General features: G+C 37.0%; 1 protein-coding gene across 1 annotated transcript in view; it reads left to right on the top strand.

Moving 5' to 3' along the window:
• Positions 1-16755, top strand: part of LOC113498773 (putative epidermal cell surface receptor) — a 34933-nt gene that overhangs the window by 16599 nt on the left and 1579 nt on the right. Inside the window, exons 2-16 of the mRNA XM_026878916.1 lie at positions 7136-7650; positions 7881-8067; positions 8762-8891; positions 9170-9314; positions 9586-9976; positions 10059-10275; positions 10355-10563; positions 12406-12712; positions 13040-13238; positions 13635-13774; positions 14140-14330; positions 14867-15083; positions 15481-15584; positions 15948-16106; positions 16553-16636. Of these exons, the coding sequence (XP_026734717.1) occupies positions 7136-7650; positions 7881-8067; positions 8762-8891; positions 9170-9314; positions 9586-9976; positions 10059-10275; positions 10355-10563; positions 12406-12712; positions 13040-13238; positions 13635-13774; positions 14140-14330; positions 14867-15083; positions 15481-15584; positions 15948-16106; positions 16553-16636 (3195 nt within the window). The remainder of the gene's footprint in view (positions 1-7135; positions 7651-7880; positions 8068-8761; positions 8892-9169; positions 9315-9585; positions 9977-10058; positions 10276-10354; positions 10564-12405; positions 12713-13039; positions 13239-13634; positions 13775-14139; positions 14331-14866; positions 15084-15480; positions 15585-15947; positions 16107-16552; positions 16637-16755) is intronic.

Here is a 16755-nt window from a genome sequence, read left to right as displayed (position 1 = left end):
ACTCATCGAGGAAACGAACGCTTAGTTTGCGTCAGCTCATGACATGACATGGACTTCAAAACTATCGGCCGATGCCGATACTCTAAAATATCTTAAAAGCATAACAACACTTACCACCTGTGCAGTTATATCAAGTTAACTGCACACGTTAAGTAAGCTATCTGCTTAATCAAGTTGAACGTTGTTTTAAAACATTTCCGACGTCGAACCGGTCTGCTGCCGGTGATCCGGTGATCCCATTCATGCGTAAGATGTCCGACTTCCTCGCGATGGCGAACCGATTCATTGAACGGATAAACTGATATCCGGACCGACGTGCATCGTAAGGGTACTGGCACATTGTTGCTAAACAGAAAAATGATAATTATAGGCGAATAGTTGAGCTCGCGTCAGCAAAACCTTTTAATTTTTTTGATTTGGTCGTTTTACTATCTGGGTCGAGACTGCGTAAGATAATTTTTTATGTAAGATGTTGAGGAACCTTAAAATTGTGAATTAAACGTGAAATACGTATCCTATTTTTCATTAAAGCTAATGCTATTTTAGAGTTGAGCAGATACAACTTCTATTACATTACATACCTATTACACGTTATTAATATGGCTTACGAATTCTCAGTACTAAAACTTAAACTTACTTAGTATTAACCACACAGATCGTGATAGAAGCTGCCATTCATACAAGTAATGAACATGCAGTGACGAGTAGTCGTGAGCGCATCCATCATATCTGTCAGACCTTAAGGGAATCGTGGAACATGTTACATCAACCATATTTTAATATGTAAGGTCATTTAATAAAATATCGTGATTGTAAACTTAAAAAGATCTTCGACCTAGATAAATTTTTCCTTTAATTGTGATTCAGCTTCTCTGCTTAAGAAAAATAATTGTTTTATTGAGAAAGTATTCATTTTCAATCTGTTTTCCTTTTAAGCACCTTTACAGAATGTATTCTCTAGACTAACTCTAGATTTGATTTCTGACTTCTTAAGACACTTTTTTTCTAATTTATAAAGAGTAGAATATACTTCATTGTAAATATCTCAACAGTATATTGAACCCAACCGCATACACAACAACCTGAATAATTTAATCTTAAATTCTGAATTCGACGCGTCATTTCATTAGCAGGCGTCTCGCGGCTCGCCTTGACATTGCCGCACGTTGCCGCGTCATCCCGCGCTCATGTGCCGTCACCTTTACCGAGTTGGATACTTTGTGATTTACGCAACACTATCGGTTATGGACACACTTGCTAATACTTAGTCACTGGAAGTTTGTGAGGTATAGTTTAGGTGCGTTATGTAGTTAGGTACACTTTTTTTTTGGTAACTGTTGTGTGTTGTATTGTCGATGTTTTTTCTCTGACTTCTTTTGCTCTCATAGCCCGATAGTCTGGAAATCTAACATGACCGGAGAGAATTAAAATTTGCGTGGCTTTCGTAATAAAATTATTACTGGATTCAAAAACATTTTAAAGCCCAAGAGCAGACTGACTATCTTAGGTAAATATCTTAAATCAATTCGACAGATATGTCACATCGTAAATTTCATAAAAATATTTGGCAAAAATAAACCTTGAATTGATTTTAAGAGATAAATTAACATAAATCCATTTACTTCTTAATTTGTTAACAAGTTGTAAATGCTGTATTAATTAAATTTGACCAATGTCATTTCTGATAAAGATTAACTTGGTTAAACAGTCCGGACATATTCGGCTCTATGAATGAGAGAGAATTGAGAAAACTTTAAACAATAAGCTTACAAATAACGTTTAAAATGCAAGTTGGACTCGTCACTGAGGGTTCCACATAAGTACCTAAGCTAAAGAAAAATTATTACGCACCCATTGAATTTTTTTTTCGTTATTTATTAACTGATAGAACATAGAACATAAAAAAAGTTTCATATAAAGTCATCAGCTGATTTGCTGCTTTTTTATAAACAGGAAAACACCTTGGAAACAAATTCTAGCCAGCGAACGTCGCTTGTCATACGAATATTATAGACAAAAATATTCCTAAAGAAAATTCCATAGCTGTAAAGTACAATAACATACCAGACAGCTTTTAACTCAGATACTTAAATAACTTCAATCAATTGCTCTTAAGGTTTATTTTTGCTTGACCACAAAACAATGACCACACTACGAGAATACAACTTAAACCAATAAAACTACAAAATACAGTTATCATGAATATCTTTAAACTTGTATTTACACAAATACAGCATCGATCATCCGATCACATTTCATCTAATATTATGCAATGCTATCTAAATTCCCAATGTGTAAGAATGTATTTTGAATACAAATTGTCTGACCCGGATATTTTTGTACCGGATTTGTACGCGCAAGGTTAGGTTCGAAACCCGGAGGACATTTTGTAAACTGTTTTGTAATTGTATTGAGTTTTCTTTTTAGTCACGCTCTATGACTAATTGGAGATATGAGAAACAAATGGAACAGTGGTGTTTGCCCAACTGTGGGAGATTTCTAGCTAGTGTCAATAATAATAATGAAGGTGATTAATAAAAGTAATTAAAAATCCTACTTTTATTATGGTCTTGGGTTTGAGGATATATATTTATTTGTGGCACTTGAACGCGAAATTATATATCAGATTTTGATGAAAATTGATGAAGGCTTCATCTCTCTTCAGCGGTAAGGTAACTTACCTTATTTTTAACTATCGTGAGACTGATTCATTATTAAATGATTTAACTGGTTACTCACGCGTATTTATCGGGGTAGCCCGAGCGATCGCGCCGCGTCTGCTCATGATTAAGGACTCCGATTGGGTCCGAAACTAGTCGGGCTACCCCGATAAATACGCGTGAGTAAACCGTTAAATCATTTAATAACTTACAATCGATATCAATCGATTCAGTCTACTGAGGTCCATTTACCATCTATGATAAAAGACAAATATAATTCTATCTACGTTATTTTCAAATTTGTTAAAAGCACCGTATTTTACGATCAAAAGCTATATAAACTAATAGTTTTCCTAAAGAATAATTCTCTAAGCAATAAATTGTTTATGTCTGTATCAAAATAACGTATTTAAAATAATTGTTATTTAAAAAATGAGTAGTTAATTATAAAGTAATACAATAATTATATCTTGATTACAAGAAAGCGCTTCAATGGGAACTAATGACAGTACATTGTGGAGAAAATATTGAGAAATTTGAAATGTATTCGTATTTAATCAGCGAAGTTAATTACTAATTAGTTGTCTTGGTATCATGTTTTATTTATCTTTGATAATTATGATATTATCTTTGTATTAAGTATCCTACTAATATAATAAACGCGAAAGTTTGTATGTATGGATGTCTGTTCCTCTTTCACGTAAAAACCACTGAATGGATTTAGACGAAACTTGGTATACGGATAGTATACACGGTGATTTTTTAGTCGTCTTACAAAAGGACGACGCCGACGTAAAATACCCCTTGGCACTATTTTTTTTTTATCATCAACTAAGAATAAGTACAAAGAAAAATTAAACAAGAGAAATCTGAAAATACTCTTAAAAATGATCAAAACGCCGCCGCCCGCGCCCCTCACCATTGTTACAAGGCTCGGTCCGCTCTCGCAACAGAGCTGTGTTTCTAAAAAACTACGAATTGCATCATAATATTGAATAAAAATTGCATTTTAAATTTATTCAAATCTGATAAATACCTATTTTTTTATCATGAACGTGTTCTAGTCATAGGATACACAAACTCGGCTACTTTTGTAAGACGACTAAAAAATCACGGTGTATAACTTGGATTAGCACTTGGGTGGTTTTAATTGAAATTGTATGTTCCTGTGGAATCATTTTTGATTTGTAGCGTTGGGCCCGCCGGCAATAGGTAGTAAACTCTCTATTTCATAAAATTCATATTCGAAATGTGTACCACCAACACTAGAACGGAACATAGTAAATTTCTAAGCTAGGACAATAACAAAATAAATTATTAGTAGTACCGAGATACAGGATATTTCTGTTTTCTAGTAATAATTCTAGTAATAATATTTGAAATATTTTATGAGTTTGTGGAGGTAAACAAGTAATAAAACAGTTATTTTTACAAATAAGGTGAAGCGAACTGTGGGTAGGGATTGAAAAGTGGTTTTGACCAAACTTGGCAACTTTAGGCTGCGTAAAAGCTTATAAATCTTTGGTATTGAGCTGTCCGGACACCTTACTTAAAGGTAAAGAAATATGTTTTGAAATTACTCAACATTGATTTTCTTTACTCATAAAGAAAAATCTGGAAAACATCCAAATACAAACATTCAAATGTTATTGAAATATCGTTTCCAAGTTTTTCTTTGCAAATATTGCGCAAAATTTACACGTAATCAATCTGAGCCTTCAAATCTGTTAATGGTTAAAAAATCAAATTAAGTCATAGTTTTCTATATTACAAACGAAAACAATTAAGCATCATATTGTAAACATTCCAACGATGTTTAACCGTCTCTTAAACTTATATTTACAACTACATCACAGCTTTTTTTTACAAACGCATCGTAAACAGCGCTCAGCAGACAGCTTCGCGTCGTGTGCACGCGCACAACCGGTCGCGCAGGCGCAGTCGACGCGTCCTTTGACTAACCTACATCGAAGTGAGGTCGACTTCGACTCGCGACCATCACTCACTGCCAGGATATCCGCGCGTAATCGATCGATTTCATACTTTATCGATTAAGGTTTATGTAATAATATTTGTTTACCAATAAATCAGTTAGTCATTCAGGAAGCAGCAGATGCGTATAAATGCGTTTTTCTTCGGTTTACTGATATTTAAAATTGCTGAACTGTTACTAAAGAGTTGCGATTCTTAGTAAACTTTAAGTTGGTAAATAGTTAAGACTACCATTAATTAAATAATAATAATTAAGGGGAATAACTTTTAAAATTTTTCAGTCTGCTTTTTCTCTCAAAATAAACTACTTAAATATATTTCTACAGTTTAATTATTCTTCTTGAGAAATTCACCACCGGGTATTGGCAGAAATATTGGTAGATATTGGACACATTGTATGCTATTATACTTTCTTATGATGCCTATGACAGTGTGCTGGAATAGCAAGTGCGTAGTAAGCCTACATACCAGCTGAAATCCCGCCAACATTCCTAGCAAATAAAACCGCAATACTTTCTAACAGAGTATCTCTGTGCCATTGGTTTAGACACTATAGGTATACGATGCATACTCAATAGTAATAAACAAGACAAGAAAGTGCAATTACAATTTGTTTATACACCATGTCGTAGGTTGGGATATCCATAATAAGATTTTTTTGCCCGCCAACCTGCTTCTATTTAGATTGGGAAAAGGCGATTGCTTTGCAGTAGAGCAATAATACTCATGGATCAGTGGACAAAACGTTTCTTAATATCACAATTTATATTAAGACATTTTTTATCTCGGTGTATCATGTTTGATTGCTAAATCTCTCTAAAACTCTCCTAATAAAAATAATTTTCTAACTTTTCCTTTAGTAAAAGTAATTATTTACCTAAGTTTCATTCAAAGTTGTTTTTTTTTACTTTTCCCGCTGAAACGAATTCTATCCTTATATTGTAGGGGCTTTCACAAACATACAAACCACATGCACTAATAAACCTTGACTGAGGACAAGTATTTGTGGATCACAAAACGTGATGACCGAAAGTACTCGGCTATCCGTGCAGTCAAAATGTTTCTAATATTGCTTCAAGAAAACTTACCCAAACATCTAGAGACGAGTAAAACTCGCTCACAAATCTCACACTACCAATGCCAAAGTACATTCATTTGACGGTACACCTTCTAGAAGCGTCTGTCAGTTCGCTGGGACGTGCTTGTAGTATGCTAATGTGGCCTGCAGGTGTACAAGGCTCAAGCCGTTCTCTCGCATTACACGTCGTTTATCTAATGTTTGACATTTATAATGTGTGTTTGGAATAAGTTATTTGTTGCAGTCGTTTGCACAGATTTCAACTTTGTAAGCGTGGGGTGGGTTTAACATAAAGTGTGGAATATATTGCCGTATTTAACTGATTATTTTGTTTATGTAATATACGTAAATGGGTATCACACAATTGGTAATATGTTATTTGAGATGTAAGAATCGACTAACAAATTGGTGTCCTAATTCTTAGTCGACCTTTAGCCAGCTGAAGTGACCTATTACAAAATGGGTTGAATTTTACAACAGAAATTATTCTCACAACCTAATTTATATGGAATAATTCACACTAATAAACAGTAATTTCTATACTAGTGTCTGCGTATAATATGCCATAGATCTATAACTTCTATAGACAAGACATACGCCGATACGCCGACATAAACGACCAAATTACAAAGTTATAAAATTACACTTTACCAATCAATGTCATTGTAACGGAATTGGCAACTACGAATCAAGAGTAACGTGCGAAGTTTCATCTTTCTCATCGCTAATAGGTCACACGTTTCATAGTCGATAATTTGAAGGAACGGGCTCAACAATCATCATTTATTTATAACAATCACAATACTTTCTCACGTTCAACAATCATTGTCTCTGAACTAAACTGTCTTAAGTCCATCCCACAACTACTCATCAAATAAGACTCCTGTATACATAAACATAAAGTCTACAATAACTTAATCAGTATTAAGCACTATAAATTGCTTTATAGTAAGCGATGTTCGTTGACAGTTACATTGATTCGATCGACAGGTAGTTTACAAGTGGTTCCGATTTCCATCCCAGGTCAATTAGAGATCTTATTACTGGGTAATAAGATTGATTTTTGTTTGACTTGCTATGTGTACCATGAGTCTAATGGCATGCCCAGTAAATCGCCTACTGACCCTGCCCCAGTTCGCAGACCAGTTACGCTCTTGTTTTTGTTGATACAAGTCAATGTTTCCTGATTGAGATAAACTTACATCCATTAGTGTGTATGTCCGTCTTGGTGTATGATTTACGAATATTAAAAATAATTGCATATATTTGTGATATATTGCGGTAGTCACAACATACTTATTAAAGTCATCTGGTAGAGCTAGATTGCTGTTATTGGTACAAAAGATTAAAGAAAGCGCTTTCTTTCTAGACACTTATCTTAATGCATACATTTGAAACGCAACTTAATTAATCCTTTTATTTTCAGGCAAAATAACAGGAGAAGAAGATGACGCGATCGCTCACCGATCACAACAGCGTGACGTCACATCCGAAGCTCCACTAACAACAAGCCTGAATACTCTAACCACTCCCACAACAGGAATAACAACGGAGAACAGAACAGAACCAGAAATAGAAATAACAACATCTCCAGAAGTACAAGAAGTAGCTACAACTCCTGAAATAAAACCAAGAGCGAGACTTCTGAACTTGAATGTTGATGAACTGCAGAACTTTGCTATAGCTCTTCATAATGAAACGAATGCGAGTCAGAAGAAGAAGCATCTTACGGATCTAAGTGATGTTAATTTGGATGTTGATGATGATGAGGAACCTCGAATACTGCCGGTGGAGCATAAGCATAAGGATATGCCGGAGAAGTTCTACGCTAACCTTCAGGCACCTTTCCATCCACTGATGACGGCTGAAAGAGGGTCAGAGGAGATGGATACTTGTAAAGAAAATGAGATCACTTATAAGGTGAGGCAAAATTGTATTTACTTGGCTGTAGTAGATTTAATTAGTACTTTTGAAAGTTTCACACACGAAATGACGATAAAGAATTACTTTATTGTAGAGATAGAAAACCTCTTATCTTTGAGACTTTTTAAGTAATACATTCAAAGATTATTGGTAGTTACTATTAGTGGTTGCTCTTTCCCCCATTTAGGCTTCTAGGTATTATTTTCAAATCATACTTTATTTACCAGATCGGCGAGCGAATGGACCGCGGCTGTGAGGAGACCTGCGAGTGCTTAGCTGGAGGGGTGTTTGATTGTTCCCCGCGATGCAAACACCCTTACATCCGTCGAGGTCGAAGGCTTAATGATCCTCTTTGCTTCGAGTCGCCGGTAGACGAATGTTGTTCTATCATAGCTTGTGCTACTGGAAATGGAGGTGAGGATTGGAACTGGTTATTTTTGCCAATAAAATTAATATCAGCTCTCAAGAAAACGAAAAATATTCCATGATAAAAAAATCTTTAGGTTCAGCTTTTCCGTAATCGTTCATTTAAGTACACTCGATCTTTTAAGTTACCCTATATTCATTTAGAAATAGTTAAAGACAATTTTTTTTATGGATTGGATATCTTTCGAAAATACCCAACTTTGTTTACACTTGAATGAATAATGAGACAAACAGGATACCTAACCGTTTGTCTACTAATAATCAGAGTACCTATTATTTATATTTGCTTGTCTTGAATCATATGGGATTGTCGATAATTTATCCGTTGCAGCTGCGGTCTAGACAGAAAATCTGTTTAAATAATAACAAGAAATCTTCTCACGATAGGTTTTTGTTTTTCGCACGCAGGTGTTCATTGATGTATCAACTTTGTGATAACAAGTAGAGTATATTATGATAATGGTTAATGAAATAAAGGTGGTTTAGTCGATTGTTTACTATTGTGTGGAATATAGTATAGGGAAACGGACAATGAAATGTTTAATGAAACAAAATATATTTTTGTGATCCAATAGAACTCACTCAGACTCAGAACAATAATTCGAGAAGCCTAGAATAAAACCAATTTACGTGGTGACCTTTACCGTGTCAATTATTTTAAATATCCCTTCTTCTCTTTTAGATAATCTGAAGAAGAAATTGGAAGTGTGTCGATATGGCAACGACACACACCCTGTCGGATCAAAGTGGCACATTGGCTGCGAGCAGACCTGCACGTGTGAAATTAACTCCATAGTGACCTGCAAACCAAGGTAAGGACTATACAGTCAACCTGAAGTTTAGAGAATTTATTGGAAGAAAATTTAATAAAACGTATTAAGTTTTCTTCCTAATTATTTTCATTAATTTTTATTTCAACTGCTTTACATACCGCTTAGAATTAATTAATAAAAGTAACCAATATTAAATATATTCATTATTATTACTTAAGCATTTTTTTAATTGCTTTATGCAATTTTAAGACTAAATGTAAGATTAAAGATTCGTGTACATATGATATTTTGTATCAAAACCGTTAATATCCTTTCAGATGTAGCCCTCTACCTATCTCCGACAAGTGCATCAACGTGCAGGATCCAAACGACGCCTGCTGCGAGGTGCAGGTCTGTGACGTCAGCCATGATGCTCATGAGGAACCAGAAAATGTTACCACCTCAACTTCTACTACCACTGAGGTTTGTACCATTACATTAATCTAGCAGCAGAAGATACATATTTTCAAAATGCTTTAATTTCCTAAATTAATATATTCACAACCAAATGCTGATGCCATTGTCAAGTAAATTAAAAGTTATACATATAAATATAAATAAAAGCATTGTCTCATTAAATTTTACACTCATAGATGAAGCCCTGTATCCCTCACTAGGATTCTGTTTTACAAGATTCAGTCTCTTTCAATCTATATTCAGATCATATTAAATCAATATTATCTTGTCTTTATAGTTAATCAAAGGCTTCGAAGACTATGAAGAGCAACCAGACCATGTTCGCACCAGGCCTCTTGTGTTAACTGAGCCAATCGGTTCCGTCAAGGTTCTCCAAAACAATTCGGTCCAAGTAAACCTCATGCATCTGAACCAAAGCGAAGACCCCATCCATCTTCTCCTGAGCAATGACGGAGGAAAGTCTTTCAGCGATGTGGAACTAAAGTACTCAAACCTGATCCTTAATTTGGAAGGTGGAAGGGATTATATCCTCAAGACTAAAGAGACCGGTACGAAGTTTAATTTCACAATAACGACCTCTGATAACGGAGCTAATGAAGTGCCGAATGAGGATCTGCATAATGTGTCGAAGGTTGGATGCTTCCATGACGGACAATTTTATGCTGTTGGTAAGTATTCAATAAACTTTCTTTATTGAAAATCAATTTAAATTCTCGTATGCAAAATATTTACGGTATCAACATTGTGTAGGTGAGGAGTTCCACATAGGCTGCACAGAGCTCTGTGAGTGCACAGGCCAAGATACAAGGGAATGTGCAGCGTTAGTCTGTCCCTCACATGTGGGGTTAGAGCTGGTGTCCAAGGGCTGTGTGCGCTGGGCGCCGTCCCCGCCCGCCACTCCGCCCAACTGCTGCCCTCGGTCAGCTAGATGTCTTAGTGATGGCACTTGCCATTATAAAGGAATTGCGTAAGTAATATCACCAAACTGTAGTTTTCAAATTGTTCAAGGAACTGATCAACTAATTGGTTTTTTCTTTTGTATATAGAGTGCCTAATTGGAGCGAAGTGCCGATAGCTTTAACTGGATGTGAACAACGATGCTTCTGTGAAAACGGTGACCTTGATTGCCAGGAGGTGTGCTCGCCACTGCCTCCCATTCCTCCGCAGACGTTACGGTGCCCACCGAATCATCGACCAGCCGCTGTTAACATTTCAGATGAAGACTGCTGCAAGCAGTGGGGTTGTTTGCCCAATAGTAAGTAATACTGTTTCTATAAAATATGGGAATAAATATGTGAAAATTAAAAGTAATGCAATACGAAACGCTATTGAAAAAAAAAACAATCACCATTATGCATATGTTAAGCACAAATGCCTTATAAACTATACAATGGATAATCTATTCATGCAATCCATACATCATTCATCATAAAATTTCATAATCACATTTTTAATATGCTTGTATCACCATTTCACGCATGTCACTCATCTACACATTTGCTTGCAGCTGGAAATGGAACGACTTTTCAGACTTACAACATGCCCATTCTGGGTGAAGTCATGAATTACGTGACGCCAGTGGCACCTGACCTACAGACAATAACACCAGTACTGCCTTCACCACCTCCTATCACAACTGATCCCATAGACTTTTATAGACATCTTAGTCCTGTTAAATCACTGCCTAAATACCTGAAAACTGTTTTCCCTGCTCCTGTCACTATATCACAGTTTAAACCGGAAGCACCATCAAGCCCTCCACAAACAAAAGGAGACAATATTACCGTTTTCACACTTGATGATGTCGACGCTCCTTTTAAAACAATTCATCCCGAACCACCCTTACTTGGAAGTCAGGAAAATTGGGAAATACAACACCGTAAACCAGAAGCAACGAAGGCTGCAGATCCTTTTCGAAAGTCTCACACGACTTATAACCAAGCTACACACACACATCCTGAAAAGCACGTTAGCTTAATGAACTCAGATAAAAAAATGCATGAGTTTTTCCAAAGACCTCTGCCACCGGTTGAAAATAAGCAGACTACGCTACAACAGGCAAAGGATTCTCAAAAAATCCCATTAAAACCTGTGTTCGAACACGTCCGCAAAATTCCAATTTCTAAAATTGATAATTTGAATTTCTTCTTGCCCTCCCTCGAAAGACGGCCGATGTCTGATTCATTTTCCAAGTCTCACCTAGAAAATAAGCTTAATACCATTTCTGATATGCCAAAACACCAACACAATCTTTTTGAGCCTATATCATATAATAAATCAGCTGACTACCACATCCCTAGAGTTATCCTTCCACAAAGTAATATCCGTGACCAATCTTCTATTAGGAAACACGTGACAATACTGAAAACTAAGGACATGAAGGGTCCGAAGCCGACAGAAATGTACCATGACGTACTGTGGGATGACGACTCGAAAACTCACGTATTGACTAAAGAACCTAACCCATATGAGACTGTGCTACTAAGACCTGTGTCTAACTCTAAACATGAATCATCGTACAGTCCAAAATCTGGCCGCGGTGGTGGCAAAGGGTACACAGCATTGGATCTAGAGCATTTGTTAAATCAGATGGAAGTGGAGTCTGTAGTGAATAAGAACCTGGGACGGTCCGCAGACAAGGGCCCTGATGCCGCGGCAGGTTTGTTGCCTCGCCTTGGTGTAACTTAAATGTCTCCTTTATATATGTACCTGACTGACTTTCAACTTTTCGACTGACTTTTATTGTTCTTATGTACATTATACTTACACTATATTCTTGTTATATTTTTTACAAACAGTAATTTTAAGGATAACGGATAGGAAAGACAATAAAATTATTCTCCTAACAATTGAGTATTGTCAAAAAATACGATCTAGTTTAGCATCTACTATTACATTATACTTGTAACTTTACTTTTGTCATCATAACTCAAACTATTATCAATCATTACATCACCTCATTGTACTAACTTATACCCTTTGTAAACAAGCTGTATTATGTCACTACTTCAGACAATACAAACCCTCGCTCAAGCGTTTTTACTCGTCACTGAACCAAAAATATTGAATAGAAGTTAACGATTTCTATGTTTTCCAGGTCAATCTTCGGATGCACCCCCTCACCAGTCCTTCCTGCCTACTATTCCACCTGAAATCCATTTCCCTCATGAGGATATACCGGATTACGACCAGAACAACATTCATAGGCCTGGTCCAGGAGAGCCTGCCTTGCAAGGTCTGCCTCCTGGTTTGAACCTGCCGCCTCCATATGGGGACACGAACAAAAAGCTGACAGTTATTTCTTTACAAGCTGACTCACCGACCAGTGTTAAGATGTTGTTTGGTCTACCACCCGTTCTGGTGGGGTTGAGGGGTAGCGTTGACCTGAGATATACTGATAAAGCGTAAGTATAATTATAAATTTTTCTTTATAAAATAAGTCAGCAAAAAGATTGATTGAATTTAAATTACTTAATAATACTACTAGGTACGCAAAGTACCAGTAGGTACACAATTACCACAATTTAGGAAAATATGATGTCGTGAATATTGAAGGCAGTAGTCACGTACGATACTTTACTTATAGTCAGAATATGTCAGAAAGAGAGTGAATACGAAACTGTTAGCCCGAAATATGAAGGCGATATTTTAACTTGACGGTTAGAGTTGGTTTGGTTAATTCCATAGGATCTGTTCTACTTACTTACATAAATTACATTTATCTGCTCCAGTGACGAAGATGTCTCCCACTGGTATTCGCAAGTGTTCGCGCCGGCTGACGAAGTACTGACGACCCCTCGCTTGGAATTCCGATTGACCGGCCTGAAACCAGGCACGACATACAAGATACGCGGCAAGCTGTTCCTTCATAACCTGCCTGTGGAACCAGAAAGCGAGATTTATACTGTACGGACTTTGGATATGGCACCGGTAAGAACAGAATAGTGATTACTATTATGTTGTCATCAAAATAACAATCGGTTAAGTGGATATTCTCTTGGGATCAGGATTTTGATAAAAGAAAAAAGAAGTGGTCATTGGAAGTCTGTACTGTAGAAAATAAGAAGTTCAATATAAAATAATACCTTGCTACTTTTTGCTTTAATGTTTTCTCGTTAATAGTTTTAACGTATATAGTAATACGGTCTCGTTAATAGTAATACGGTCTTATGCATTCTTATTTTTCCGGCGCAGGCGCCAAAAACATCCTATTATAAGAACCATTGAAGCAAGTAGTTATCGAAATTCCTTTAGATTTGTAAATCTACGTTTTCTCCTTCAGTTTCCACTAACTTTACGTTGGTCTTATTTGTTATTCTTCTTTAGCTGCAACCATCTGTAGAAGAAAAGCGGCGTGAGATCGACAGTCACCTGACAGTGGTGGACGTCAACGACACCACTGCTCATGTCAGCTGGAGACGCTTTGATGAAGACGAACTGCAGTTCATAGATGCTATACAAGTCAGGTAAGAAATATTTAAATATGTATATGAATTAAATAGTCAAGTGGCTAAGTGTTAATAGAAATCGCCTATTAATTGTTCGGGGTTTAAGTTTAGTTTTCATAAATGACTGAGTGACAATGTTGGTATGAATGACAAAGTTATATTTGCAGTTTTTATAAATGTACTTTCATTAACATCAGCCCATATTCGTCCAGTGCTGGACATAGGTCTCCCCAATTGCACACCATCGAGATTCATAACAATTTCCGAAATGTGTATTCAGATTTACCTACAGGATTTTTTTGACTTTAATCTCATTTTGGAACTATATTTCAGAAGATTTGAATTCAGTATCCTTAAGGTTATTTTAAACATTTTCTCTTCAGATACCGTCCAATGGGGACTCCGATCTACAGTATGACGGAGTTGCTCCATCACAGTCGCTCTACTGCTGAACTGCACGACCTACGCCCTGGGAGCCACTACGAGGCGTCTCTGGTGCTGGTTCCCCCTCCCAAAGCCACGACTGAGCTCACCGATCCTGGCAGGGTCGAGTTCGTCACTGCGCCTTATATTGGTAAGTGCTAAATAATGTTTTTTAAAAGGCTTCTTGGGTTCAGTCTTACCGGATTTCTGTTTGAATACCGTAGTTAATGTATTGTTATTATATTAAGCCCTCGCATCATATTTATTGCACTGAAAACCGTGAACTCATAACCCGTCGAGTTTGTTAAAGTTGTGATTTGTGTTCTAACTCATTTCAAGACTTAAGAAATTATAAAATCTTAACTTTACTTTTAGCTTGAGCTAAATTAGATCTAAAAGAGTTTTGTGAAGTAGGTACTCATGCTAAACTCGGTTTTCTTGAATAGTATTAATGTTACTAAATGATGAAGATCGGCACCGATTTCGGCCACATACTTGGATCTGTCTATTGAGAGCATCGCTGGTGTGCCCTCTGGTGACATAGCCAATTTTTAAAGTGAAAGTGCGCCCATATTCACTAGTTACCGAATACTTATTTATTGAAAGCATTCTGAATTTTGAAGGTAATAACATTTTCGGAAAAAAATATTGTAACAAGTTCTCAACATTAAAATACCATCTTTCCAGATCCATATAACTTCACGGTGACGATTGAGGCTCGGACAGTCGGTTCCGAAGCAGCGGAGGTGTGGTGGCGCGGGCCGCCCGCCCCGGCCGAGCGCTGGGTGCGCGTGTTCCGCGGCGCGCACGCCTGCGCCGGCGGCAGGGAGAAGGATGCCTTCAGACTGGCGGCCAGGGATCTGCCGCCTGCCATCACGCTGACTGGGCTACAGCCCAATACAAAGTACATATGGTCTTTGAAATAGAGTAGAATAAACGTTTATTGTATCTAGTAGCAAACACAAAAATAATGCCTGAAGCAAAAGACTCCTCCTTGAGGGTAGTTTTCAGATTAAACCCTTTGGCTCATGTTTATTTATTAAAAGCGAGAGATATGCTTCCAATTTGCACCTACTAATCTTCCATCTATCTTCACGATCATGGACTACTGGCTAAAGTTTAACAAGCACGAAATATGTTATATACCACGCTCACATACTCTCTGCGTGTTGGTGATACTAGAATATTTTTAATCCATTTTTCTCCCAACATTTTAGTTTGTTCCGTTTACCAGTGTTTTCTAAGAATGTCACATGTTTACAATGTACCTATAGCTAACATTCAAACATTTTTGTTTTCAGATGTCGTGTATGGTTGGAGCTGTTCTTGACCAATGGAAAAGTGAAAACTAGCAACGTCTTGGAGATTAACACTAAGTCACTGGACTCTCCTGAACCGGTCGACAGTAAGTAATTGATAACTGAATTTATTATAACTAAAAAATTTAGGCCATAATCAATCAGTACCTGTTCTAAAGGATTTAAAGAACGAATATTGGATACTAGTTTTTTTATTATTTCGAATGAGTGCCGTCCGGTACTACTCTACACTGCGCCTGGAGCTTGGTGCTTTTGTAGATGTATGTTTAACTTGAGAGGTTCTAAGAAGTTTATTTACTTTTATAATTTTCGGACTACACCATCAAGACTATACCAAAGTATTGAATCTTTGATTTCGATGTAATTGTACGAGAAAGACGCCGTCTGATTAGCGTTTATCAATATAGTACCTAGTCCCAATTTTCCTCATATTTTCTCCATATTTCCAGATGAGATCGAAGCATCATCAATAGCGGGCCGCCACCGCGGCGACTACTACGGCGCGCTGGTGGGTGTGGGCGCGGTGGCCGCGCTCGGGGCTCTGACGTCACTGCTGCTGCTGCTGGTCGTGCTGCGAAGACATCGACCGAGATCTGTGCCTATTACTAGTGAGTGACTTACCTATGAATATTCGAGTGAAAAATAGCGGAGTGGTTGAAGTTACCAGGCCAAAACCACTAAGGGGGATGTTTCGCAGGTTCGATACCGCGAGAGTTTAGGCCAAGCATTTGTGTGAGCCACGATTAGTTTGAGAAAACAAAAAAAAATATTTTTCTTTTCGTTATGATTCTCGTGCATTGGACTTGTCCTCTCACACCCATAGTAGTTAAGTAATTGTAGTCTGAAAAATCTAATTGAGATCTTTTGATCTCAAATCAAAATATTTTGGACTTGACGAGATTGAAGACACAGGTTAAAATCACAGTTACGAGTTATCTAGTTAGAACTAACGATGCAATAAAAAGATTTTTGATCTAGACTCATTTTAAAAGAATTTCTGATTGGATTCTTTTTTTAACTATGAATGTTAAATGAATAAGCATTTTATTGACAGCAGTGCCATCTGCTCCCCGGGAGTCGTCGCTCCCGCCGTATGACAACCCAGCGTACAAACTAGAGTTACAGCAGGAAACCATGGGTAAGTACATCTCATTAGCTAGAAAAGATAAACAAGTAAATGATGCTCTTAATAGCATCTCTGAAAAGAAAATCTTGATATACATCATTGATTTTCATAGATCTGCTTTACTCTGATAC

This window comes from Trichoplusia ni, chromosome 11 (genome assembly GCF_003590095.1).
Source record: "Trichoplusia ni isolate ovarian cell line Hi5 chromosome 11, tn1, whole genome shotgun sequence".
In the NCBI taxonomy this organism is placed as follows: domain Eukaryota; kingdom Metazoa; phylum Arthropoda; class Insecta; order Lepidoptera; family Noctuidae; genus Trichoplusia; species Trichoplusia ni.
Note: the sequence above shows the minus strand (reverse complement) of the source record. Positions and strands in the feature narration are given on the sequence as shown.